Source organism: Triturus cristatus, chromosome 8 (assembly GCF_964204655.1).
Source record: "Triturus cristatus chromosome 8, aTriCri1.1, whole genome shotgun sequence".
In the NCBI taxonomy this organism is placed as follows: domain Eukaryota; kingdom Metazoa; phylum Chordata; class Amphibia; order Caudata; family Salamandridae; genus Triturus; species Triturus cristatus.
The window spans coordinates 13,045,184-13,071,737 of NC_140591.1; the positions used below are offsets into that span (position 1 = coordinate 13,045,184).

The window sequence follows — 26,554 nt, forward strand, 5'->3', positions numbered from 1 at the left end:
CTGAGTTCCTTTCACACATCTAGCTGTACACTGTGCTCTTCGTCTGCACAGCGTGTTCAAGGTAAAAAAACAGTGTATGCTGTTGATTCACTTTGGTCAGTCCCACGCCCATAGACATAAGATGGAACACAGCTGCACTACTGAAACTCTGGTGCTTTTATTATGGCATTACATGCATGAGAAGGCACTTGGAAAAAACCTTTCCAACGAAGAAGAGCGGTTTGTCCTGGGATGTAATTCATTGCATCTAACCTTGGGGGGTCTGGGGTCCCCCTGACAAAGCCTAGAGGTCTTCTATAATATAATAAACTAGCTCTAAGCTTGGGAGGGTGGTAAGGCGCTGTAGTCCTGTTTCCACTGTCATTATAATATGGTTTCCCCTTTTGTGCTTTATGGAATTGTAACAATGTTGATTATATTGTTCTTATGCATTTTGCTGCAGTATTGGCTTGTGTACTGCATTATAGAGCACGTCAGTTAAAATAAACATTTTAAACTATACCGTGTATCTGTTTACTCATGTTGTGGACAAGTACGAGTGTTTGAGCGAAAGAGTGTTCTTGTTTTCCACTACTCCTGAGAGTAACGAAGTCGCATGTTCTAGGTTGTTTAATCATTGGTAGCTTCGCTGTAGTACGGAGAACGGATGAGACACTATTTGCTAGTCTGATTGGGGTTCTAGGTACGGAGGTGGGTTTTTTTGGTACACCACAATACACCGAGGTCCTGGTTTCCTGCGCATAGTTCCGTGTATGTGCAGAATCCCTGTAACAATACACTAGGGTACACTATGGGTTGGGGTACCCCTGTGATTGGCATGACCTCCCCTGGAAGGCCCTAGTACATAATAGGGCAGGGGGATTAAAACTACCTCCAATTCAGAGGTACAGAAAGAGGCAAGAGTGGTGCAAAAAGAGGGAAGAAAGGTATAGAAAGAGGCAGGAGAGGTACAGAAATGAGCCACAGAGGTGGCAAGAGGTGTAGCAGAAAGGAGCAAGTGCAGAGAGTGGCAACAGAGGTGCAGAGAGTGGCAACAGAGGTGCAGAGAGTGGCAACAGAGGTGCAGAGAGTGGCAACAGAGGTGCAGAGAGTGGCAACAGAGGTGCAGAGAGTGGCAACAGAGGTGCAGAAATAAGCAAGAGGGGTACAGAAATAAGCAAGAGGGGTACAGAAAGAAGCAAGATCAGTGCAGAAAGAAGCAAGATCAGTGCAGAAAGAAGCAACAGAGGTGCAAAAAGAGGCAAGAGGTGTGCAGAAAGACAGAAGGGGTGCAGAATGAGGCAATAGAACCGCAGAAAAAGGCAAGAGGTGCAGAATGAGGCAATAGAACCGCAGAAAAAGGCAAGAGGTGCAGAAAGAGGCAGTAGAGGTGCACAAATAAGCAAGAGGGGTACAGAAATAAGCAAGAGGGGTACAGAAAGAAGCAAGAGGTGCAGAAAGAAGCAACAGGTGCAGAGAGAGGCGAGGGTGTGGAAAGAGGAAGAGAAGTGCAAAAGAGGTGCAGAAGGAGGCAACAGAAGTACAGAAAGAGGCAAGAGGGCTGCAGAAACAGGCAAATGAGGTACAGAAAGAAGCAAGAGCAGTGCAGAAAGAACCAATAGAGGTGCAGAAAGAGGCAAGAGGGATGCAGAAAGAGGCAAGAGCAGTGCAGAAAGAACCAATAGAGGTGCAGAAAGAGGCAAGAGGGATGCAGAAAGAGGCAAGAGCAGTGCAGAAAGAACCAATAGAGGTGCAGAAAGAGGCAAGAGGGATGCAGAAAGAGGCAAGAGGGGTGCCAAAATTTTCAAGAGGCGCAGAAAGAAGCAAGAGTAGTGAAGTAAGAAACAAGAGGTACAGAAGGAGGCAAGAAGGGTGCAGAAAGAGGCAAGAGCAGTGCAGAAAGAACCAAGAGATGTGCAGAAAAGGGAAGAAAGGTACAGAAAGAGGCACAAGGGGTGCAGAAAGAAGGAAGAGAAGTAAAGAGAGAAGCAACAGAGGTGCTGAAAGATGCACAAATGGTGCAGAAAGAAGCAACAGAGGTGCAGAAAGAAGCAACAGAGGTTCAGAAAGCACCAACAGACGTGCAGGAAAAGGGAAGAAGGGTGCAGAAAGAAGCAACAGAGGTGCTGAAAGATGAACGGTGCAGCGAGAGGCCTTGCAGCAAGAGGCCTGAGGATACAGAAAGAAGCAAAAGTGCAGAAAAAAGGAACAAAGGTACAGAAAGAGTCAAAAGGGAAGCAGAAAGAGGAGTGTAGAAAGAGGCACAAGGGTTGCAGAAAGAAGGAAGAGGTGTAGAAATAAGCAAGAAAAGTGCAGAAAGAGGCAATTGAGATGTAGAAAGAGGCAAGAGGTGCAGAAAGACGGAATGAGAGTGCAGAAAGACAACAGGGGTGCAGAAAGAAGCATGCAAAGTGCAGTAAGAAGCATGGAAAGTGCAGAATGAAGCAACAGGTGTGCAGAAAGAGGCAAGAGAAGTACAGAAGGAGGCAAGAGTTGCAGAAACAGGCAAAAGAGGTACAGAAAGAGGGAACAGAGGTGCAGACAGAGGCAAGAGGTGCAGAAATGGGTAAATGGAGGGGTGCAGAAATTTGCAAGAGATACAGAAAGAAGCAAGAGCAGTGCAAAAGAACCAACAGAGGTTCAAAAAGAGGCAAGTGAGGTACAGAAGAAGGCAAGAGAACTGCAGAAATAGGCAAGAGTTGCAGAAACAGGCAAAAGTGGCGCAGAAAGAGGGAACATGTGGGCCGACTGAGGCAAGAGGGGTACAGAAAAAGGCAAGAGGGGTACAGAATTTTGGAACAGAGGTGCAGGAAGAAGCCAGAGCAGTGCCAAAAGAACCAACAGAGGTGCAGAAAGAGGCAAGAGGGATACAGAAAGAGGCAAGTGGGATACAGAAAGAGGCAAAAGAGGTGCAGAAAGAGGCAAAAGAGGTGCAGAAAGAGGCAAGTGAGGTGCAGAAAGAAGCAAGATATGTGCAGAAAGAAGCAACAGAAGTGCAGAAAGAGGGAAGAGGGGTGGAGAGAGAGAGGCAAGAGGTACAGAAAGAAGCAAGACGGGTGCAGAACGAAGGAACAGAGGTGCTGAAAGAGGCAGAAACGGTGCAGAAAGACGTAAGAGGGGTATAGAAAAAGGCAAGCGAGGTGCAGAAAGAGGGAAGAAGGGTGCAGAAAGGCAAGAGGGGAACAGAAGCAAATGAGGTGCAGAGAAAGGCAAAAGGCATGCAGAAAGAGGTGCAGAAAGTAGATTTGCAGAAAGCGGTAAGAGGTGCAGACAAAAATTTGGAGAAAGAAGCAAACGAAATGCAGAAAGAGGTAAGAGGCGCAGAAGGAAGCAAAAGTGGCTTGCACACCATTAGTACCAATTTAACACCCACATTTAGCAATAAGTAACAGGTGACCATTCTAGGTTTGCAAAGGGGCTTCCACCATGCGGTTACACTTGTCGCTAACATGCAGCTCCCCTTGCACAAAAGCAATTCTGCTTTGCTTAGTTGAAGCGAGAGCAGGTTTCCTTCTCTCCCTTCAACGGAGCAAAGCAGGGTTTGCTATGGCAGGGCAGGAGCCGTGCTCCCTCCCTGCTATAGCAAACCACAATGTTCCGGGTGTGGGCACCCTATGACATTGCAGGAGTCAGCCCTGGGGGGGTGGCGGTCCCCAGGGCCATCAAGGGCTCCAGCTTGGGGGCCGTGTGGCCCCCCTCCTTGCCGTCTTTCACACTCTTATTTTTCTTCAGTTTCTTGTTTTCCATGTCCCTTGTGCTCTCCCTTTTTCCACTTTTCGCTCTCACTTCCTACCACGGAGCTCTCTAAGTCTGCTCTCCATGTATCTTTCCCTTCCTCTACCACAGGATGATATGAAAATGAATGAAACGCCAGGAGTCTGTGTAGGAAGGTGGAATCTGACTGCATGGTTGCCCCCACTTTTTTCCTGGTGTTTTGATGGTTTTTGACTTAGTTTGGCTGGGAACCTGCTATTCAGGTCCCCTGCCTATCTGCTTTCTCTTGTAAAATGATTCCATGTACTTTAGGTACAGTTCAGATTGGATCTGAGGTGCCCTTATAAGTCCCTAGTATATGGTATACTATGTACCCAGGGCATAGGTACCCCAGAGGCCTACCAGGGGCAGAAGCATGTATTATGCCACCCCTGGAAAGACACCCAAAATGACACCACAGGTCTGCTACTGCAGCCTGGGTAAGGTGGTGCATGCACCCCTTACTGAGATATAGGTTCACTAGATCTCAACATATACTGCACATACAAACCTATCAGTCACCCTTATTGCAGGCCTTATCAATCGTGAAGGCAGGGTGCTTGGTTATATGTGAGGGGGTGCCCAGGCATGAGCTGAGCCCCTCTGCAGCCTTCGGAATCTCTCCTCCGGGGTTGTCAGTAGTGTAGCCTGACCATATACTCTTAAGTGCATTATAACCAAATGGTTAATGATAACTTTGGACTGGCTGCACGGAAACATGTCGTGTTTGGTGTCAAACACCTTGGAATCATACCCCCACACCAGTACCTGGTGTGGGAGTATGATCCCACCCTTCTAGAGGGAGAGACATGACAGCACTTGTACACCCGGTAGAAACTTAATAGAGCCCTGGCATCACAAAATGGATGCTGCAGCCACAGACACGTCTGACCTCCTACTGCTGACCAACTCAGGCAGTGGAGGCCTGGACAATAGGTTTCCTGTCACAGGGAGGTGTAACCACCTCCCAGACAGGATTATGTGTATTGGGGCTGGGTTGGAGCACTCTCTGTGCTTTGAAGTCCTGCACTGGGGGCACACTTGGTGTCCCTGTGCATAGTCCAGCTCAAACTGGTTCAGGGGCTTCCAGCCCCTGCTCTGGTACGAAACTGGACAAAGGAAATGGGTGTAGCCACCCCTCTTTCCAAACCCTTCCCATAGGAGGGTCCCCAGAGTATGTCCAACCCCCTATCTTAGTATAAGTATGGGACCCCAGTCCTTAGGACTTTAGATTACCCTGAACAAAACTCTGCAACATATATCCTGGACCTTCGACTTTCTATTTCGACTAGAAGACTGAAGAAATCTCCCTTGGGGTCAAGGAGTGACTCCCCTGCTTGGCAGGCCCCAACGAAGCATTTTGCCGGTCTGCATCCTCGAAGCTCCCGCCAGACCCCAAAGTAATTGCAGCCCACAAAGAGGATTTCCAGACATCTCAGAGGCTGACCCGAGTCCCCAGCAAAGCTGAGACCCGCAGCACTCGTGAGTAGCGCGGAACCGGCACTCTTGGTCACCGTGCATTTCTGCAAGCGTATTGACTTTTCGACGTCTCTTGAAGTCGTGCTTGAGCTAACTTGTAGGGGGTAACTTTGCATTTCCTTGGGCTTCCCTGGTTGCTCCAGACGTGCCCTGACTCCCAACCAAGTGGTGAGTCTCCCAGACCTTGCTGGTCTGCACCGAAGCATTTCTTCTTTCAGCTTGGATTGCTGTTGCCAAGACTTGTTGTGTCCAATCTGGGCACCGATGCTGCAGCACTCGACATCCTTTGTGGGACAGCTCGAATCCAGCTCCTGGTCGTCCTCAACACCTCCTAGTCCTCGTGGCTGAAGAAGAGTCCAGCTTCACCTCCTTCACCTGAAATCACCCGACATCGGTGGGCATATGTTCATCGCCTTCCTGGTCACTGGCTAGTGACCCAGACTCTGTCCCCTCTGCTTTCAGGTTCTTCTCATCCTCGATCCAGGCTTGGATCTCTTCGGACACTTTGCATCTTCACGGCAGCAGCACTTCTTTGCCAGCTCCCATTGAAATCGATGACGCGACCCGACACCAAAAGACATCTATGCACCCGCCTTCCCTGGGTGAAGTAACACGAGTACTCCGGTGCTCCCGTGGGTTCTAGCCCTAGAACTTCCTAAGTCCAAAAGGGTTTGGTCCTGATTCATTTCTAAGTGTCCCTAATCTTTAAAAATCTAACTGCGACTTTCCCCATAGAAGCTAACGGGAGCTCGCGGCTGTGTTCACACACTGCACACGGCCCCTGTGGGTCCCCTGTGTCACTACCTTGGGTGGTTCCTTGGGGTCCCAGCGATTCTACAGGCTCTATGCCTTGTGTCTAGTTAAGTTGTGGTTCTTGTACCACTATTTTAGTATATGGTTCGGCTCGCCCCTAGGGCCTGATGTGTATTTGTGCTATTTTACTGTGTTTATTGAAGTGTAACTTATGTGTTTTGACCTCTAGTCTCATAAAGAGACTAGGAGGGTGTGTTTAGTAATAAATACATACATTTGATATATATATACCTGGTGTGGATATCTTTCATTTAGTGACTCAGATTATAGACTGGTAAAACAAGCTGCTTTACATTCCTCAAGACTTAGCCTGAAGGCTGCTCTCCATAGCTACCACTAGGATAGCTTTCAATAAAGGTTGTCTTTAACCTATCACCAATAAGGGGTTGTTTGGACTGATACAAGGTCCCCACTATAATTAGTGGACAGCATATATCAGGCCAACTTGTCACATTGGTGGCAGCATGTGGGATTCCAGCTTGCTATTGTTTTACCAGATAATCTCAATTGAGTAACTGAAAACCACTAAAGGTACCCTAGGTGCATATAATACAAGCTTAAATATACAGTAAGTTCTACTGAACTTAGAGTTGTGTGTTAAGGGATAGCACACCCTTTCTACAACTCAAGAGCGTTTAGTAGGCTACACTAGTGTAGGTAGTGCAATACACCACATTAGTAATGTCTAATCGGCCAGGAACCAGTGTGTCCCTGCAAGAAGCCACTGGGCTTCTCCCCTATAAATATGAGGATCTCCTTTGCACAGCTTAGGACCTTATGTTCAATTAGGAAGCTGAAGACAGGCAAAAGCCCAACCACCCAGCATCTCTTGGAGATACTCAGGCTGGATCTCTCTGATCCTAGTGGGTCTGGTGGGGTAGGCAGAGTGGGTGGGGCAACAGTGGAGGGTGAACCCAGGGGTGGAAACTCCCCTGACCCAACCTCTGCTGCTAACCAGACTGACAATGATCAGGATCTGGTTAACCCAGCTCCACTTGATGAGGAAGAGGAGCACAATGGCACTCTCGTCGTCCCTCCAGGAAGAGTTGAAGGAAGGGTTAGAAGGGATAGATCTCTCTCAAGGGAGTCTGTCCATTCTACCTCATCTATAGAGACCTCTGTCTCTTCTCTCAGAGGGAGGGAAACCTCACAGGAGAGGAGCGAGACTGCTGCTTTCTGAGGTTGAACTTGTTTTGCTCATACTGCAGCAGATGGCCCTAGATAAGGAATCCCTAGAGCTCTACAGGGAAGTATCGACTGCCCAGAATATCGAAGTTAAAATACAGAATATCGAATTATCAAAATATAGATAGGTCAGAATATCGAAATTGGGGTACGAAATATCGAATTCCATAATATCGAATTTAAAAATATAGATTATCGAATTTAAAAATATAGATATCTATAATATCGAATTTGTTTTTAGTGTTATGTATGGTAGTATGTGTTAAAATTATGTATTATTTTTGTAATGTATGTTTAATTTATTTAAACTAATGAATGTTATGTAATTTTTTGTGTAATATAATTCCGTAGCGGGTTGTGGGTTTATAGGGGAATAGGGTGGGAAGTAATTTAATTATGGTTAAATATTAATTATATTTATATATTCTGATAATTAATTGATTGCTAATCCATTATTAATTGGTAATTTTTATGAATTGGTAATTAATTTTTATTAATTGGTAATTAATTTATATTAATTGATAATTATGTTAATTGTATTTTTTATTATTGGGAGCGGGTTGTGGATTTGTAGGGGAATTGGGTGGGAAGTAATTTAATTGTAATAAAGTAAATTATTTTTTTATTTATGTGTATTAATAATTAATTGATTATTAATTGGTAATTAATGGGTAAATTTGTATGAATTGCTAATTTTTATTGCAAAATTATAATTGATTAATTGATGATGATGATAATTGTATTTTTTATTATTTGGAGTGGGTTGTGGGTTTATAGGGGAATTGGGTGGGAAGTAAATTAATTGTAATAAAGTAAATAATATTTTTTTTATTTGTGTATTGATAATTGATAAATAATTATTAATTGGTAATTTTTATTAATTGCTAAATCATTTTTTATAGATTCATTGTTATTAATTGGTAATTATATTTAATTAACTTTTTATTGGTATTGATAATTAATGTAATCTTATTTTAAAAATAAGTCATTACTTTCCCTACTGTTGCACTCTCAGGAGTGGGAATAGTAATTTTTACCCCTACACTATCCAGCGTTTTCCCTACTGTTGCATTCACTGGAGTGGGAATAGTAATTTGTACCCCTACGCTATCCAACGCTTTCCCTACTGTTGCATTCACTGGAGTGGGAATAGTAATTTGTACCCCTACGCTATCCAACGCTTTCCCTACTGTTGCATTCACTGGAGTGGGAATAGTAATTTTTAGCCCTACGCTATCCAACGCTTTTCCTACTGTTGCACTCACTGGAGTGGGAATAGTAATTTTTATGCTCTCACTATCCAACAAAATCTCTACTTTTTTTACATTACTTATATTATGTTTAGATTTTAAGCTTTTTTTATATTATATAATGTATGTTTTATTTGTTTTTAATATTAAATTACTTTTATATTTTAATACATTTAAAAAAATTGATATTTTTTATAACTATATTTTAACATTCTATATTTTGGAATCTCTATTTTAGTACTTACCTGTTTGTAGATAGGGAGTCGATATTCTGTCTTTCTATATTTTGGCGTTGATATTTTGTGTAGTCGATTATTTTGTCTCTCGATATTAAAGTCACTGAACCGTATAACCTCCCGCAAGATCAGGTTGAGATTATGCACCGGATCCTTAACATACAAGGTGACATCATCCGCATATAAAGAAACTAGTATCGGCCGCAGGAAGCATCTGAGGCCTTTTTCCGAATGATGACGAATTCTCGCTGCAAGGGGTTCAATAGCTAAAGCGAAGAGCAGCGGAGAAAGAGGGCATCCCTGCCTGGTGCCTCTCGAGAGCATAATGGGCATGGAGATGTGCCCATTGATTTGTACCCGAGCCGTAGGTGAAGTGTATAAAATCTGGATCCAGGTCAGGAATTTGACCGGAAATCCCATGCACCGCAGTACCGCAAACAAGTAATCCCACTCCACTGAATCAAAAGCTTTCGTGGCATCCAAGAAGACTGCCACGAGCACCAGCTTCGGATCGACCCTGTGCATCACTGAGAACCGTGTAAGCAAGTTATGAGAGGTCGCCCTCCCGGGTATAAAGCCTGCCTGATCTGGCAGCACCAGCTTCTCCATTAACAAGCTAAGCCTGTTAGCCAGAAGCTTGGCAAGGATCTTCACGTCCGGATTAAGGACCATGGTCTGTACGAATCACTTTGATCCGTGGGTTTATCTGGCTTAGGCAATGAGATAAGGGCTTCCCTCATTGAGGGCGGTAACACCTTGGACTCCAAAGCCTCCTCATAAACCTCGCACAGAACCGGCATCAGCTGAGCTAGGTATGTCTTGTAGAATTCCACCGGCAATCAGTCTGATCCCAGCGCCTTACCGGATTTCATTTGCATCACCGCTTCCCTAAATTCATCCATCTGGAAGGGTTCAGCTAAAAATTTCCGTTGGGTATCTCCCAGCCAACCCAGGGTAATATCCTGGAAAAAGGGAGCGAAATCTTGGGGCTCCGTGTGCCGAAGTATACAGTTTCTTATAGAAATCTGCGAACGCATCCAGAACGGCCTGGCGATCTTTATGGTGTGCACCCGATGGGTCTAAAATGTCTAGCACATAGTTGGAAAATTTCGGCTTCTGTATGTCCTGGGCTAGTGTCTTGCTGGGCCTCTCCCCCTCCCCATAACGGCGTGCAGTATAATATTTCCCCCGAAAACGGGACTCCCTTTCTGCAGTGTCTGTGTATTCCGTGAGCTTGTTCCCGAGTTCCGCCCTGCAGTCACGTGATGAATCTCGCCACATGCCGGTTTCTAATTGCTTCAGTTCACCCTCCAGTTTACGCCAGGTGCGCCTAATGTCCCTGAGCACCCCAAAACTTTTCGCCATGCAAAAGCCTTGCATCGTTACTTTGAAAGCTTCCCACAACGTGCCTATACTATACACTGAGCCTTTATTGCGAGCAAAAAAATCTGAAATCTCCTCCCCCAGCTCGGTCTGGAGAACTAAATCCATCAGTGCCTCTGGTATCAGTCTCCAGCTGAATGGAGAGGCAACGGTGCAGGGGAGCGTCAGTTGCAGTAGTACAGGTGCATGGTCAGAGTGTTCTGGCCAAATGTGTTAGAGTGTATCCTAGGGACCACTCCTCTGCCAACCAGCCAATAGTCTAAGCGTGACCCCGCGGCACGAGCGGTGGTATAGTATGTGCCTTCAGTTTCCCCTTGCATCTATCAGGCCATGAGCGCTGAGGATTTGTGATAGTCTCCTGCGTCCGAGTATAGTGATGCGTCTGAGGATGGGACCTATCTAGAGCGGGACTCAATGACGTGTTCAAATCCCCTCAACAAATAATGTGTGGACCCAAATTGGAGGATCTGCCCCCAAAGGGACGTGTAGTAGGGTCATCTATGGTGGGGCCGTAGCAGCAAACCAGTGTGTGATTGCGCGCCCAACTGGCCCCACAGCAGTGTCTGCCCAGGGTATCACTCACTGAACTACCCAAAACAAAGGGAGTGCCTCGCTTTATAAGGACCACCGTGCCTCTTGAGTAGCACGAGTATGAGGAGAATATTCTGATGGATGCCCACCTATTCCCAAAACCAAGCCTCCCATGTGGAGCAGTGTGCGTTTCCTGCAATGCCGCAATGTGTATTTGGTGTCTGTCTAGGTAGGCTAACAGTTGTCGACACTTGCATGGGTTTCCCAACTCCCTGACATTCCACGTTCGTACATTTATCCGCTGGGGATTATTGTCCGACGCCATAAGGGTATGGATAGGGGGTACCATGCATCATATTAGGAGACCTGGCTCTTCGTATAGTCATATGTGACGTGGTATGCAAACAGTAATGTGCTGCGTTGAAACATTTAGCAGAACTTAACAACCCCATACCCACCCCCACCCACCACGACACCCCAATCGTGCCGGGAACTACCCACCCACCCCAGCCCCATATAAGTGAAACAGTGACATAAAATGGGAATACATTTCTGCGCTGTGGGGCAGACAAAACAACTGAGCACCCATATAGGAGGTCGCCAGGGCCACACAAGAGCAACCCCGTTCCTTGCCCCCGTCAAAGGCCAAGCCACTAGGGTCACCAGGGGCAGTGAGTCGGCCAGCGGAGGCGAGGGGAGAGGGGTTACCTGGCTCGTCATGTATCGCAACCATCTGCTAGTGTGGAGTGTAAATATTTCCAAAATGCACAACTACCAAAAGCAAATCAGGCTATCTATTAAGTCCCTTATCTGGAGTCTTCCGGAGCGAGCGCGTTTACCGTCTCCAATCATTTCCACCAACCTCACAACCTGTTAGGCCATAGCCATCATAGGTTGTCCAGCTTGCGCCCAGGCTCCGCTGTCCTAGCATCATGGACCATTCAACCATTTAATTCTTGCACAGTTAATGCAGTGAGTCAGGCCGTTTGAGGGGAGGGTGATCTCGAGACTGATGATCTCCCAGGGGAGGGACGATTAAGTGTTTTTAGAAACTCTTCCACCTGGTGCGGGTTCGTGAAAATGCTACTTTTGCATTTGTGGGTGACCCGCAGTCGCGCCGGGTAGAGGAGCGCGTACTCAGCCTGCACCTTCCGAAGTTTGTTTCACACCCATGAATTTGCGCCGGGCTTCTTGGACGGCCACTGTGAAGTCGGGAAAGATGGTAAATTCCACTCCTTCATATTGTAGATTCTTGTGCTCTCTGGCCATCCGCAGAGCAGCATCACGGTCCCAATAGTTAAGGAGCCGCGCCACGATCGGTCTAGGCAGTCCCCCTGGAGGAGGTCGAGGCCCCAGCAAAAGATGTGCCCGTTCCACTATAAACTGAGGAGAGAGAGGATTTTCAACGCAGGCGCCCCGCAGCAGTTTTTCTACGTACTCCTCCATCCGGCCCGTACTGGTACTCTCCGGAACGCCCATAATGTGGATGTTGTTTCTGCGGCTGCGGGCCTCCAAAACCTAATTCTTAGCCGCTATGACCTTCAGCAGCCTGTCCATTTGTGAGACCTGCTGCAACTGCGCGGTGGAGTCCTCCGTTTCCGAGATGCGGCGGTCCGCTTCTTTCAGCTGACCGTCGTGTTTGTCGACTTTCTGCACCAGAAAATCAAGGCACGTGTTCATGGTGTCAATCTTGCCAGACAAATCTGAAATGCTATGTTGCAGGGCCAGCAGCAAGGATTTAACCTCATCTCCTTGCGGTGGGGGCTGTGAGTGCGCCATGTCTCTGGCCGGCTGGGATGCGTCAGGAGTACAGCGCGTAGCTACTTTCTTAGTGTCGAAGACCAGCTTTGGCTGCCTACCATCCGGCTTGCCCATGGCACGGCAGAAATCACCCACACACGATCAACAGCAGTCACAATAGCAGCAGTGGGGGGGGGGGGGGTCGAGCCTCCTGCGGTATCGTACCTAAATGTCGTGGTTTCTGCAATGGCCGCAAGTCGCACCGGCCCGGCCACACTCCCACTGTGCGGCCCAGCGTGCAACAAGTGAATGGTATCCAGCACGGGCACCGCAATTCGCCACCCCCACAGCAGAGCCTGAATCTCCACCGTCTGTCAGGTTACGCCCGCAAATACACCGCTCCTGCCACCGAGGCTCGGGGGGGGGGGGGGAAGAGGACAAGCCCCCCGTCCACACAACCTCTCAGCACCCAGAGTTCACTGCAACGCCTCCAGTGCACCCCAGGCCAACAGCAGAGAACTGGGCCTAAGACCTTGCAGCAATATGGGCCTCGGTGTCACTCAGTATAATCTGTGGCGCAGCTGCACATACCAGGCTCCATGCATTGAGTACAAGGCAGCAATCTCTGTCTAAGCACTCAAGCTCCCATCGTCATCCCGCTATTCACTGCTCTCCGCCCTGCAGCATGAGCGGCAGCCGCCCATCAACGGTCACCGGCCTCCTGCCGTCACTCCAGTTATGACAGCACCTCACCTGTCAGGCGCGTCGTCTGGATCCTCTGGCCAGCGGTGAGGTCAATAATGGCCGTGCACAGGCTCCCTCCGCCCCCGCATGTCCGGTCGAGCGGCCTAGTGCACACATGGGGAGCCACGGTGCTCGAGTGACTTTGGCAGCTGAACGGGGCTCCGAGCCGATCCGCGATCGTGACGGCAGGCTCCGACACACGCCCCCCAGCAGGTATGTCAGCTCAAACCTTCTCCGGAGCCGGCACCATGCGTAGCTCCTCCGATGTCCGGCAGCTTGGTACCCTTTACGCGGCAGCAAATAATTGAAATATTCTAGCGCCAGGTAGCCGGAGCCTCACAGGCGTGCGGCCATCGCGGTCATGCGGCCTCTAGCGCCACCAGGCATTTTAATACTTACGTTAGCTGCTAGTGAATGCCCTGATCCAGCTGATAGTTCTCTATTTATTTTATTACACCATCAGTGAATAATGGAGTAATATTCACTTTCAGTGTAAAAAAAAAAATGGGCAGAAAATAAGAGGGACTTCCAGTGGACATTAGGGTGAGTTGCCACTGTGTACTTGGCACAACACCCATTGCTTTTTGATAATGCCTCAGATTTAAAAGGAGGTGTAAGTTTGGGGCAGCGCCAAATATTTATGCCTTGCAATAGCAGGTGTTAGAAGGGAGAAACAAGGAGAAATACTTTTATTTCTCCTCGTTTTTGCTTTTTCTATGTGCTGAATTCTGCAGCATTCATAGAAAAAGCAAAACGCTGTTAGTGATTGTTCATGTGCAGGAAGGTGTCCCTTCCTGCACGTAATCAATCATTATATAATGAGGAATTGCTACTTCTATGTGTGCTGCAGGATGCAGCACACATAGGAGTAACACATCACAATTATTGATTATGTGCAGGTAGGGACCAGTGGCGGCTGGCATCTACGGGGGAGAGGGGACAACGGGTGCAGACATGTGTTAAATATTATTAAAAAAAAAATAAAACTTACTGAACTCAACGAAGCTCTTGCTCCACACCTCTACTTTTGCCAATACAGGATCCGGATGGTGGAACTCCCTTGGCCAATCCTGGTGCAGGTCTCACCAGCATGAGAATAGCACTAGGATTGGTGGGAGCGGCCTGACTCGGCGCTCCACAGTGCTCTAGAGACTTCTGCCTTGTTCTAACCTAACTGTCTTAAGGCAGCCGGGTTAGAGATGTTTAAAGTGTGAATGTGTGGCTGGCTGTTGCAAGATGGTTGGTCAAAAAGACATGCACTCTTTAAAAAGTGCAATACCAGCCCTCCCTGCTACTGTCACTTAGCAGCGGCCCCGCTCCCGTCCAGACGCTCGGCTCGGGATGGAGATGAAAAATAAAATGGTAAATTACCATTTATTTTTCAACTCTGGGTCTTTGGGGGATTTTTAAGTGGGGAGGCGCTCCTCTGTTCAAATGGAGGAGCCGCCACTGGAAGAGACACCTTCTTGCACAAAAACAATCATTCCTTGCAATTTATTTATAGAGCGCAACATTCATCCCGAGGGACATCACGGCGCTAAAAAAGCAATAACAGAGTGTAGGCGGGAGAATTTCCAGATAGCAATTTAGTAGGCGGGAAATAAATGTGTTTTTAGTTTTTTCCTGAACATTAAGGTGCCGATTCCGATCCGTTAAAAATATTCCCCGTACGAATCGTATCCGTATCTTTTTTACGTACGAATCGTACAAGTCCCATACAAACTGGCAAGTACGATTCGTATGTTAAAAAGTACATACGAATCGCATTGGGAAAATTCCCCGACAGGTCCTCGGATCGGGAAAAGTCTCCGACACGTCCCAGGACAGTTTTACGTACGATTCGGAAAACTGAAGTCAGAGCGCGTAAGTACGATCCGTCCCATCCGTCCGAATGCACAACCGTATGGAAAAAACACCGTACGGAGCGATCTTCGATAGCAACCATGGAGACGTCCAAACATGTGTCCGCGTACGCGCCGAACACCCCCCCCCCCCCCCTATGGACGGTGCATACCCCCCCCCCGTATGGACGGTGCATACCCCCCCCCTGTATGGACGGTGCGTCCCCCCCCCCCGTATGGACGGTGCGTACCCCCACCCCCGTATGGACGGTGCGGACCCACCATCATCCATACGGGGGTGGGGGTCCGCACCGTCCATACGGGGGTGGGGGGTACGGCGCGGACGTGTAGGGAAGGGGGTACGGCGCTTACCGGCCCCCCTTCACCTCACGCATCGCGGCGTACTTGGCTTTTCCGGCACTTTTTGGGTCCCGGAAAAATATTGGCGTCCGGTGTGCTGTCGGTACGAATCGTACTTGCTGGTACGTTAAAAAGCTGCCTAACTCCGTGCGAATGTCGCGTATGCGCTGTCCCGGATCACATTCGTATGTATTTTTTAGTCGGTCGGTGTTTTTTACGATTCGTACGGAAATGGTGTTTCTGTACGAATCGTACTTGCATATTTGTACTGTGTTTTTCCCGGGTACGAGTCGGACGGAGAAAACGCTCCGTCCGATTCGTACCCCGTTTTTCCAGGATCGGAATCTACACCTAAGTATTCTTCAGTCATACTTAGTTCCAAAGGGAGTATATTCCAATCGACCGCTGCTAGTTTAGAGAATGATCGATCGCCCATCCTAGTCTTGGTTGTACGTTTGACTGAACCCACAGCCTGATGGCGAGATCTCAAATTACACAAAGGTGCATGAAATTTTAGTCTCCCATGCAGGATTTGAGGTCCAGTTTTATATAGCGTCCTATGTGCAAAACACATGAGCTTAAAATTGGCTCTTTGACGTATGGGTAACCAGTGTAATTCTTTCATGCATAAAGAGGCGGAACTATATCTGCTCTTATTGCAAACAAGTTTAGCAGCTGCACTTTGGACTACTTGTAATCTGGTGAAAAGAAAGTCAGCCATGCCCATATACAGTGCGTTACCGTAGTCCAGATTACTCATCAATAGCGCCTTTGTCACGGTTTTCCTACAGTTTAGAGGAATCCATGGAACGAGTCTTCTAAGAAGTTTTAGTATGGCAAAACTTTTTCCACATAATGATCGAACCTGGTTCTGCATAGACAGAGCATTATCAAAGATGAAGCCCAAATTCTTGGCGGCCTGCCTAGGTTCCGGAGCGGTTCCCAAAGCCTGGGGCCACTAACTATTGTCCCAAATTGTTTGGGCTCCTCCAAAAAGTAGAATCTCTGATTTTCCGGCATTGAGTTTTAAACAAGGTCCAGACATCCAGTTTGCTATTTCAGTAAGACAATTGATAAGGTTGTCCTTTAGTATTCCCTTTTTTCAGCTTATCCGACAAAGGAATATCAATTGTGTGTCGTCCGCATAGGAGCATATATCAAAGACCCATTTCCTGCTGATGTCTGCTAAGGAGGAGACGTATATATTAAAAAGAGTGGGGCTCAGAGTAGCTCCCTGTGGTACTCCATAATCAATGCTCTTAGCATTGGAGAAGTATGGTCCCATTTGAATAATCTGGGTTCGGTTCTTAAGAAATGACGCGAACCATGCTAAAGCATTTGAACATGTTCCTTTTTCATGCAGAATTCGCAGTAGTCTGTTATGGGATACAGTGTCAAAAGCCGCTGTAAGATCCAGAAGGATCAGTGCCACAGTTTTACCCTGATCGACTAGAGATCTGATGCTATCTGATACAGCTAATAGGGTAGCCTCGGTACTGTTAGCCCTGAATCTGGTTTGGGAGGAGTCAAGTAGGTTATTGGATTCAATAAAGGCCGTGAGTTGTTTATTAACCAATTTCTCTAGGACCGTCGATAAATACGGTAATTGTGATATCTGTCTATAGTTGGCTGGATCATAGATTTCAAGACCGGGCTTTTTTAAAAGTGGAAAGACTGTCTTTTTCCAGATATCTGGAAAGAAGGCAAGCTCTAGTGATTAAGAGCTTTAGTAACATGGGGGCAAAGTATTGAAACCAGACGTGAAAAAAATGAAATGTGGACATGGGTCCAATGGGGAACATGCCTTAATTTCAATCATGGCTTTGGCCACTTGTTCTTCGGAAAAAGAGGTCAGCCCATCCAGGTGGTTGTGAGCTGCGGGATGAGGAGCTAAGTTTTCCCAAGCCTTAGAGTCTTCCATATTTGGAGAAGTAAAAGTAGTGTAAATTGTCACTTTATTTATAAAAAAATTAAGTAGTTGACAGTTCTCGAAAGAAGGTTCCATAGATTGTGACAACAGAGTAGGCTTGCAGAGTTCCCGAATTATTTTATAGAGTTCTGAGCTTCCTGTTTCTTCAATTCTTTCCGAGTAATACTTGGTTTTGGCCTCCTTTTAGGGCTCCATAATTTTTTTTTGCTTGGCTATGTAGATACATCTATCTGTATTCGATTTTGAGAGTCTCCATTTATGCTCCTTAGTTCTACACTCCCTTTTCATAAGTTTTAAATTTGATGTATACCATTTTTCTGTTTTTTTTTTTTTTTTTTTTTTTAGTAGCTAATGTCCGAGTCAATTTAGGGGCACACCGATCGAGTGTTTCTTCAATATCAAACTGTAGCTAATGTATTTAAAGAATTTTGTTGCAGAGGCTTCAAGATACCGGAAAAAATGGCACTAAATGATTCCTCCGTAATTTGGCTCCAAGCCCTAGATCTTGGTTGACCCTTCATCTCAGTCTTTGATGTATGTTTAGGTAAGCTAAAGGAAAAGGGGATTAAGCAATGATCCGTCCATATTAAAGGTTTGATTTCCTGGATACATAAGGATTCTATGTTAGAGAACAATAGATCAAGGGTATGACCGGCCACATGAGTTGGTTTGGAGATCCTTTGAGATAGTTGCATTATCGCCATATCATTGTCAAGATGTTCAACACCTGGATTTGTAGGCCCTTCATAGTGAAGATTAAAATCTCCTATGACTAGAAACTCATTCTGCTTCAAGCAAAGAGGAAGGAGTTGTGTGAGTAAATTAGAGCTTACATCAGACTGATACCCTTGTGGGTTGTAGATGACCGCCCCTCCAAATAGTTTATGATCACCCACAGACACTGAACGCTAGAATCTCATGTGTGCCTGCTTTAGTGACCGAAATGGGGATGCAGGTGAGTTGGTCTTTATATATAATTGCTGTCCCTCCTCCTCTCTTACCGCCCTTCCTATTAAGTTGTAAAATTTTATATCCTGATGGTAGGGCGGTGACAATATCGGGAGTATTATTATCATCGAGCCAGGTCTCAGTGACAAAAGCTAAATCTGGGCTTAGGTCGTCCAGTATTTCCCAAATTTCAATACTGTGTTTAGGAAGTGATCTGGAATTAAAGTAGATACAGTTTAAGTCCTGCATAATATGTTTGGGTATGGATATTTCCAGTGGGTGAGTAGATTGCTGCTCACAGCTATACCATTTGCAGTGTTTGCAAGAGAAAGGGCCCTCAAATGTTTCAAGGGATGCTTTAATACATGCCTTATCAGGGCCAAAAACATGTCCTATAGCTGCAAGTACGTCTGATGTGTAAGTGAGGGGCTTAGTTTTATTGGTCAAAATTTGAGCAGCATTTATGGCCCCTGGTCCCGTTCGGGCACGGACGGGCGCAGACTGGCTTGCCTTAGGCTCAGTAGCAAAGTGGCAAAGTCTGAACTTTAAAACAATTCAATCAATTGTAAGGCGTTGTATATTTAGCAGCAATGAAAATGTGCAAGATTAGCGATTTAAAATAGATACAGCGTTTAAAAAACACTTCGTTCCCCACAAACACTCGATTAAGTTTTGCTGAGCGTCCGGCCCTGCATTGGTTTTAAGCTTTCCCCCCCCCGGAAGTTACAGGCAACTAGAGCGCTGACCTTCCACCCACGAAGTCAGCCAACGAGAAGTAAGTGGCAAAATCTGGATTTTAAATTAATTCAATCAATGGTAGATCGTTCGTGTTAAGATTCCTTAAGCAGCAATGAAAAATTTGCAAAATTAGCGATTAAAAGTGGCAAAGTCTGAACTTTAAAACAATTCCATCAATTGTAAGGCGTTCTTTTTTCTAAATATATTTAGCAGCAATGAAAATGTGCAAGATTAGCGATTAAAATAGATACAGCGTTTAAAAAACACTTCGTTCCCCACATACACTAGATTACGTTTTTTCAATGCAGGAACCCTTGCACTATGGCGCAAGGTTGCCTGCGTTGGCGCTAAAATTAGCTGCCTAGAGCCAAGGAAAACACAGGGGTGGGATGTATTGTTAAAATATACGGCGCATCCCTGCATTTTAGAAATGTTGGAGCGCGGCGCTGCCAAATTTGGCACCGCCCCACGCTCCGACATTTCCTTGTAAATATGCCCCTGAACGTTTTATAGCGCTATGATGCCTTATTTAAAGCAACTCAACCAAAGAGCTTCAGTTCTTCTGAAAACTGATCATTTTATGGATTGTGGATTACACTCATTGTATATTTAATTTACGTTGACTTTTTTTTTAGTTATTTTAATTAAATACGTCTATAGTATATTCTATAGGTAGCACAAGGGAAGGGATGTGATAAAATCATTTTCATCTCTGCTGATTTCACAGCTATTCACACAGGCAGTGTAAATAGCCCTTTTCAATTGTGCATTTTCTGCAAATTCACTAATTGGGAAGAGAGTGCAGGGCACAGTCCTGTGTGAAGGATTACACAACGAGAAAAGTGGGAGGCTATTCCAATGGTGACCCTTGTTGTACCAGCGGGCCTGAACGCACTCTGTAGCTTGCTTCTTTCAGGTGACGTGGATTAAAGACTCGTGGTGATCCTGCTACCCAGCAGTGGCAGCGGTCACCTATCTAAAGTGGTAGGGCAGCCACAGGGGTAGAGTGCGGGATTGGGTAGAGGGGAGGAATGATATAAAAATAAAAAAGACTTACCTGCCACGCTGACCCTGATGGTCGCCCTGCTGTTCCCCTTGTTGGGCCTGAAATTGATAAGCCCTCAAGACACAGGCTCCTCATCCAATCCAGGAGCTGCTCTCATGCTATGAGAACAGCGCCAGGATTGGTCTGAAAGGCCTAGTTTGCCGCTGCTCTCACAGTACATTTTGCCAACTCAGCTGTGCAACACATCTGGGTTGGAGAGACATAGGTAAACATGTCTGTTTGGTCGGCCTAAGGCGGCTGGCCAAACCGACCTGTGCACTTATAACTTCACACTACACCCCCCTCCCTGCCCAATTGTCATTGCGCGGCCCCGACAGCATAAATGAAATGTTAATAATATTGTGTTAGTATTTTATCACCTGCTGGCGCTGGGCTGTAGGGCGACGCTCTTGCACCATTACGGAGGAGCCACCCCTGAGGCTCGGTAGGCCGCGCGTGCTGCCTTGAAAAGGGTGTGCCAATGTAGTCTTGGGCCACATCAGGGTCATCAAGTAGGTGAGCTCCTATATGGTTTCCGTTCACCAACCTTGGCAAGCATTGACCCAAATGAAGCGCTTTCACCCTCCGCCAGCTGCTGCTGGACGGGGAAGGTGTCGGGGGTCACACGGAACAGCCGTCTGCCTCAGTTCTTAACATCCACAGGGCCTCGTCCGCGTGCCTTACCCTTGACTTGTCTCCTACAATGATGATCTGTAATGAACCGCCGCCGCACCATCTCCTTCCGCACTAATGACTTTCATCTTTGTTCTTTTCTAGTGCGAGGTGAAACCTTTAAAGCAGGAATAGCGCCCGGAAGAGAGGAGTGAGGGCGCAGATCTGGGCCACAGAATCCGAACACCGCTTTTTAATAAATACCAGGGCAAGAATATTGGCACCATGATTTGGGTTTATAGAAAATGTGTATTCTTATCCACCTGATTACAATAATTGTGCAATATTTTCTTTGATTACGCATCACACTCCTTATATGCTTGATGACCTCATTCCTCTGTTATAATGTGCTGAAATCCTCTGTTATAATGTGCTGAAAACCTATCTGTTTGTAAGAGCTCGTGGCACAAATCACAGATCAGTTACAAAATAAAATGCATGAAAATTAAAATAAAAAGGTTCCGCGAAATAGTAGCACATGCTTCTGGTGACTTCAGTTTGTGTTTCTATAAACAAGGAAGTTGTTGGATCAAGTTCTGTTGCCAATGCGAAAATGTGGACTGCTAACACCAGAATACCTTTTGGAATAAAAGTTTTTTATTGAGCACAAGGTAATAGTTTTCTTAAACTCTAATGTAAAAGGATAACTGGATTATTTTCTCATCACCCTCAACCACGAAAATGCCCCACCTCCCACAGCGTCCAGGTAAAGGGCTTCCGGTTCAGTGACGTCATTGCACATGACATCCCAACACCACAACGCAACATTACGGCATGTGATATCGCACATGGCATCCCAGGAAATGGCATCACACCCATGACCTCACAGGAAGTGACATCACAAGAAATGACATCAGATCTTAAGAACTCACACATACGTTTAGCAGGTCTATCATGAGTGCATTTAAGCACCTTACAATTATTAAAAAATTGATTTTGTGTCGGACTTGTGCCAAAAAAGTGATACAAAATCTTACATATTCATTTTTTTAAACTCTATCACAAAGAAACTGCCAACAAAGAGAAATATGGTAGTAAATCTGTTCTGCTTAATTAGTGGCAAAGTCTGCGTTTTAAAATATTTTATGGGATTAAGGATCTACTGCAGAGATCTTTGTGTGCCCAGTAAATCTCAGGGGATAATAATATTGGTAACATAACTCTGTAGGTTAATGCACTTGCTGGAGGGACAGGTGTTTTGTCTAGTCCCAGTATTGAATCAAAGTAGCAGAAAGGGTTATTATCCAGTATTGGGGTATATTTCATAGATTCACATGCCTGAATCCTTCCCCGTCTCCGAGGCGGGAGTCCCACGGTAAATAAAGTAGTGCCAAAAGTGGTGGTGGTAGTAGTAGGCCCCAAAGAAAAGGCCTAAGGCGTAGATCTTAGCAGCCTGTCTACATCATTATGCAAAAAGAACCAAAGAATTGGTACCAACCAATCGGACATCAGCACCCTTCTAGAATCCTCTCAGCAGAGCCAGTTCTCCTCAGATTTTCACCGCACGTCGTGTGGAAGGGAGTCTCCCTGAGTGCCACTCAGTTTTCAACTTTCTTGATCATGTCTGACAAGAAGGCCTTGTTCAAGTCCTGCAGAACCTGTACCAGGAAGAGGGTCCATGTTGATGACCAGCATGTGGACTGCATCTACTGCCTCTACCCCAAACATGAGGCAAAAGATTGCAAAATTTGCCGCACCTTCCCTACAAAGAATCTTAGGGATAGGGAGGCAAGAATGCTATTATGGCTAAAGTCCTCTTCGGCTGAAGAGGATGACAGAGCCTCAACTTCTAGCAAGAGAGCTAGGTCGCATGACAGCTCTTCAAGTGAGGGGGGAAAAAATGGCATAAATCTTCCCACTCTGCGCTGATTCAGAGGAAATGATGGGAGTCGTCTGAGAAGAGCCAGAAGTACTCTCCTCAGGACTCTGGTCTCAAGGGCTCTAAAAAGCTCTAGAGTAACAATCCGATCACTCAGAATTGTAAGTAGTTGTTAACACTGTTCTATCATAAATGGATATTTCTGATTATGATTAAAAGATTGTATTGTCAAATAGGTATATTCTGCATACTAGGGATATATTTCTTCCTTGTATAGGTATTTTGGAAGGATTTATACACTGAATAATGTATAGTGATACGATGTTCTTTTTCCTTTTTTCTTTCATTACAGCCCTGATGATGTCCTAGATAGGATGAAACGCGTTGGCTGTATGGCTGTGTACACTGAGCAATATTTACTCAATGGATTTATTATAATGTTTGCAATTTTGAATATTGTTTGAACGCTATATTTTGAATTAATGTAACAGTTTTACATGTGATGGTTTAGATGCAAACCAATGTATTAGTTTATTTGAATACTATTGAACGATTGATTAATTGAGAAATAATCAGGAAGGAATCATATAAAGAAATACAAAGAATAAGAAATAAAAACAAATAACATAAATGTATTTTTGTACTACAGCATTTATTTGTTTATAGTATGTAACATTACTCTGCTCCTTTCTATTATATTTCAAAGGCTCTAAAAAGCCATCTTCACAAACCGTGAGTAAAAGCCTTTCAAAATCTCTAGCTTTCCCTCCGACGATTTCTGTCATTCTTCTGCTCCTTCGTTGACGTAAACTATCTCGACTACGTCTATCACCTCTCCGATTCTGTCGACGAGGATTACTATCCTGTCAAAGAAGCCCGTCGTCGAGGGATCGTCGACTAAGTCCTCGTCGACGAAGCCAGCATCGAAATCCTTATCGACGACGTTGCCGTCGACGAGAGAAGTGTCGACGAAGATAGTCCACCCCGTCGACTAGCATCCCGTCGACGAAGGTCCTGTCGACGACCACTAAAAGCCTGTTGACAACGGAGAGCCCGTTGACGACGATACCAGAGGATTTGCCTGTTCTGACTGGGACACCTGCAATAGCGCCCACTCATTCCACTCCCATTTCTTCCAGGAGTTTTCAACTTAAAACTTTTCAAAGGCATGATTATAGCGAGATATCACCGCTTACTCCCTCACATCTCCTGGAAACATATGTGCAGGATGAGGATGACTGTTATGAGGATGACGAGGACGAAGGGCCCTTTGGAATAGCTCGCCATCCTTCTGAATTGCACATCAAATGTCAGGATGAGGAGGAGGACAATTATCAAGAACAGTTCTATCAAGAGAACATTGTTGTCCCGCATCATAAGACTTACCATAAGCAACCTCGTCAGAGCGAGATGTCCCATCTGCCTCCAACTCCGATACAAGACCTGCAAGCCATGCTCGCAGATTAGACGGCGTTTTCCCCCACAGGCAGTCATTCCGCAGATTCCACCACCTGGGCTGCTTCCGGATCCTTTGCCTTCACCTGATGCTCCTGTTCCAACGCCTCAACTTCAGGATCCTCCACATGACCCGCGTCAGGGTCAGGATTCAACCTCTGAAGAGGGTGAACTTCCAGATCCAGCAGATCCTTGGGATTCCTATATTATCCCTATGCCTTCGCCACCCACCCCTCTACCATCTGATTCGCCCCCAGAGGATATAGGGGGATTTCATAATCTCATGCAGCGTGCTGCTGCTAGGTTTCACTTGCCGGTTACCATTGAACAGCCTGAATGCTTTCTCCATGATTTTAAGGAGGAATCAAGGAAAGTCACAAGAGCTGTCCCCATCATAGACTGTATCTGGAAAGAAGGGGTCAAGATCATGAAAAACCCTGCATCTGTGCCAGCGGTGCTTCCGCGGATAGACAAAAAATACCGTGCTCCGGCCAATAGTCCATCCTGTCTCATTGGCCATCCTAGGCCAGATTCAGTCATTTCACAGGCTGCCCAACAAAGATCTAAGAGTCCGGCAACACCTATTACTACACCGCAGGACAAGGAGGGGCGTCATCTGGATTTAACTGGCAAGAAATTTTCTACAATGGCAGCTGCCTCCATCAGAGCAGCTAACTCCCTGGCAATAATAGGGTGATATGGCCGCCAAATGTGGTCAGAAATGGCTGGCCTTATTAAGATCATTCCGGAGGACAAGAGACAAGATGCTCAATTTTATTAGGAGAGCGCGCAGCGTCTGAGACCATTGACTGCGCATTGGACATTGTGAATACCAATTTTCGACAACTGGCTGGTGCAGCTGTACTCAGACGCCAGGGTTGGCTTAAGGCCACCACTTTGAGACCAGAAGTCCAGATAAAGATATTGGATATGGCCTATGATAGTGAATCGTTGTTTGGGAAACACGTAGATGAAGCACTCCAAGCAATAAAGACTGATACTGATACCGCAAGATCCTTGGGTTCCTTGCAGTACAAACGCGGAACCTTCCGAGGTGCAAGAGGGCGTGGTTTTTCTTCTAGCGGAGGGTATCAAGCCCAGCAGACTAGACCGTACCAGCCCCAATATAGACCATCTTATCAGTCATCATACAGACAATCCAATATGTCTGGTTTCTCTCGTCAAGGTGGACGAAAAAGGTAGCAAAATCAAGGACGAGACACCACAAGGAAGCAGTGATCTCTGCAGGGCGCCTTCCACTCCTCTTCCCCTCCCTGTGGGTGCGAAACTTTCAGCATTTGTGGACAAGTGGCAGGAAATTACATCGGACCAATGGGTTCTAGACCTTGTAAACAGCGGTCATACCTTGGAGTTTGTCACCAAGCCACCCACCGCCCCACCCAAGGGAACCCCTCCCCCTTGTCTTCACTTATTATTCAAAGAAGCTTTAACAACGCTCCTCAAGAATGCAATCGAGAAGGTTCCCTCACTTCAAAAGGGGACGGGTTTCTATTCCCGCTTTTTTCCTCATCAAAAAGAAATCCGGGGAATGTCGCCTGATCTTAGACCTTCGCAAGCTGAACAGATTCCTCAAAAAGCTAGGATTTCGCATGGTCACACTGGTGGAAATTCTAGGTTGTCTCAACGAAGGAGATTTTTTGGCTTCTCTGGATATGGAAGACGCTTACTTTCACATCCCAATACATCCGAAGCATCGCAAGTATCTTCGCTTCATTGTGGCTGGCGCCCATTAGCAGTTCAAAGTGCTCCCGTTTGGGCTAAAATCAGCTCCAAGGATCTCTACCAAGTGCCTAGCTCCTGTGGCAGCAGCATTATGATCCCGGGGAATCCAAGTATTCCTGTATTTGGACGATTGGTTACTCAAAGGTCCTTCGGAAAGCGCAGTCAAGATTGCTGTGACAAGGTCTCTTCGTCTGTTCCACTCTCGGGCTGACTGTGAACAGGAGCAAATCTCAGTTACGTCCGATGCAGGTCCTTCCATTTCTTGGAGCTCTGCTGGATTCCATCCAGTGCAGGGCATTCTTATCTCACGAACAGCAGGTTCGTCTTCAAAAGTTGGCAATCCTGATTTCCAGAAGAAAGTCAGTTTCTGTCCGCATGTTTGCGTCACTCCTGGGGATGTGCTCTTCTGTAATAAACCTCATCCCTTTGGCATGACTTCGGATGAGACCCCTGCAAGAGGAGCTTCACCTTAAGTGGCAACAGGCTGTGGGTTCCTTCGACATCCTCAGTCACAACACGCATGAAAAGCGCTCTGCGTTGGCGGTCCCAGATGCCCAACCTAGCAGAAGGACTCACTTTCATACAGGAGGTTCCAGAGTTTGTCCTCACTACGGATGCCTCTATGGAAGGATAGGGAGGTCATCTCCAAGATTTACAGATACAGGGGAAGTGGTCTCCGGAGAACAAGAAACAGCACATCAACAGCCTGGAATTGCGATAAATTATCCTGTCCCTGCAAGCTTTCCTTCCAAGGATTGCAGGTTCTTCGGTACTGGTTCGGACCGACAATACCACCAGCATGTTTTACGTGAACAAGCAAGGAGGGACAAGATCAGCAACTCTATCCAGAGAGGCTCAGGAGTTGTGGGAATGGGTCACACTCCACAACATCACCCTCAGAGCAGAACAT

At 46.2% G+C, this 26,554-nt stretch overlaps 1 protein-coding gene across 2 annotated transcripts in view; it reads left to right on the forward strand.

Annotated features, from left to right (window-relative positions):
• LOC146799835 (uncharacterized) overlaps positions 1 to 21,108 on the forward strand; it is a 400,555-nt gene extending 379,447 nt beyond the window's left edge. For both annotated transcript variants that reach the window (XM_085624020.1, XM_085624019.1), the window contains one exon: positions 20,733 to 21,108. In XM_085624020.1, the coding sequence (XP_085480146.1) occupies positions 20,733 to 20,762 (30 nt within the window). In that variant the 3' untranslated portion in view covers positions 20,763 to 21,108. The remainder of the gene's footprint in view (positions 1 to 20,732) is intronic.
• Positions 21,109 to 26,554: the final 5,446 nt, after the last annotated feature.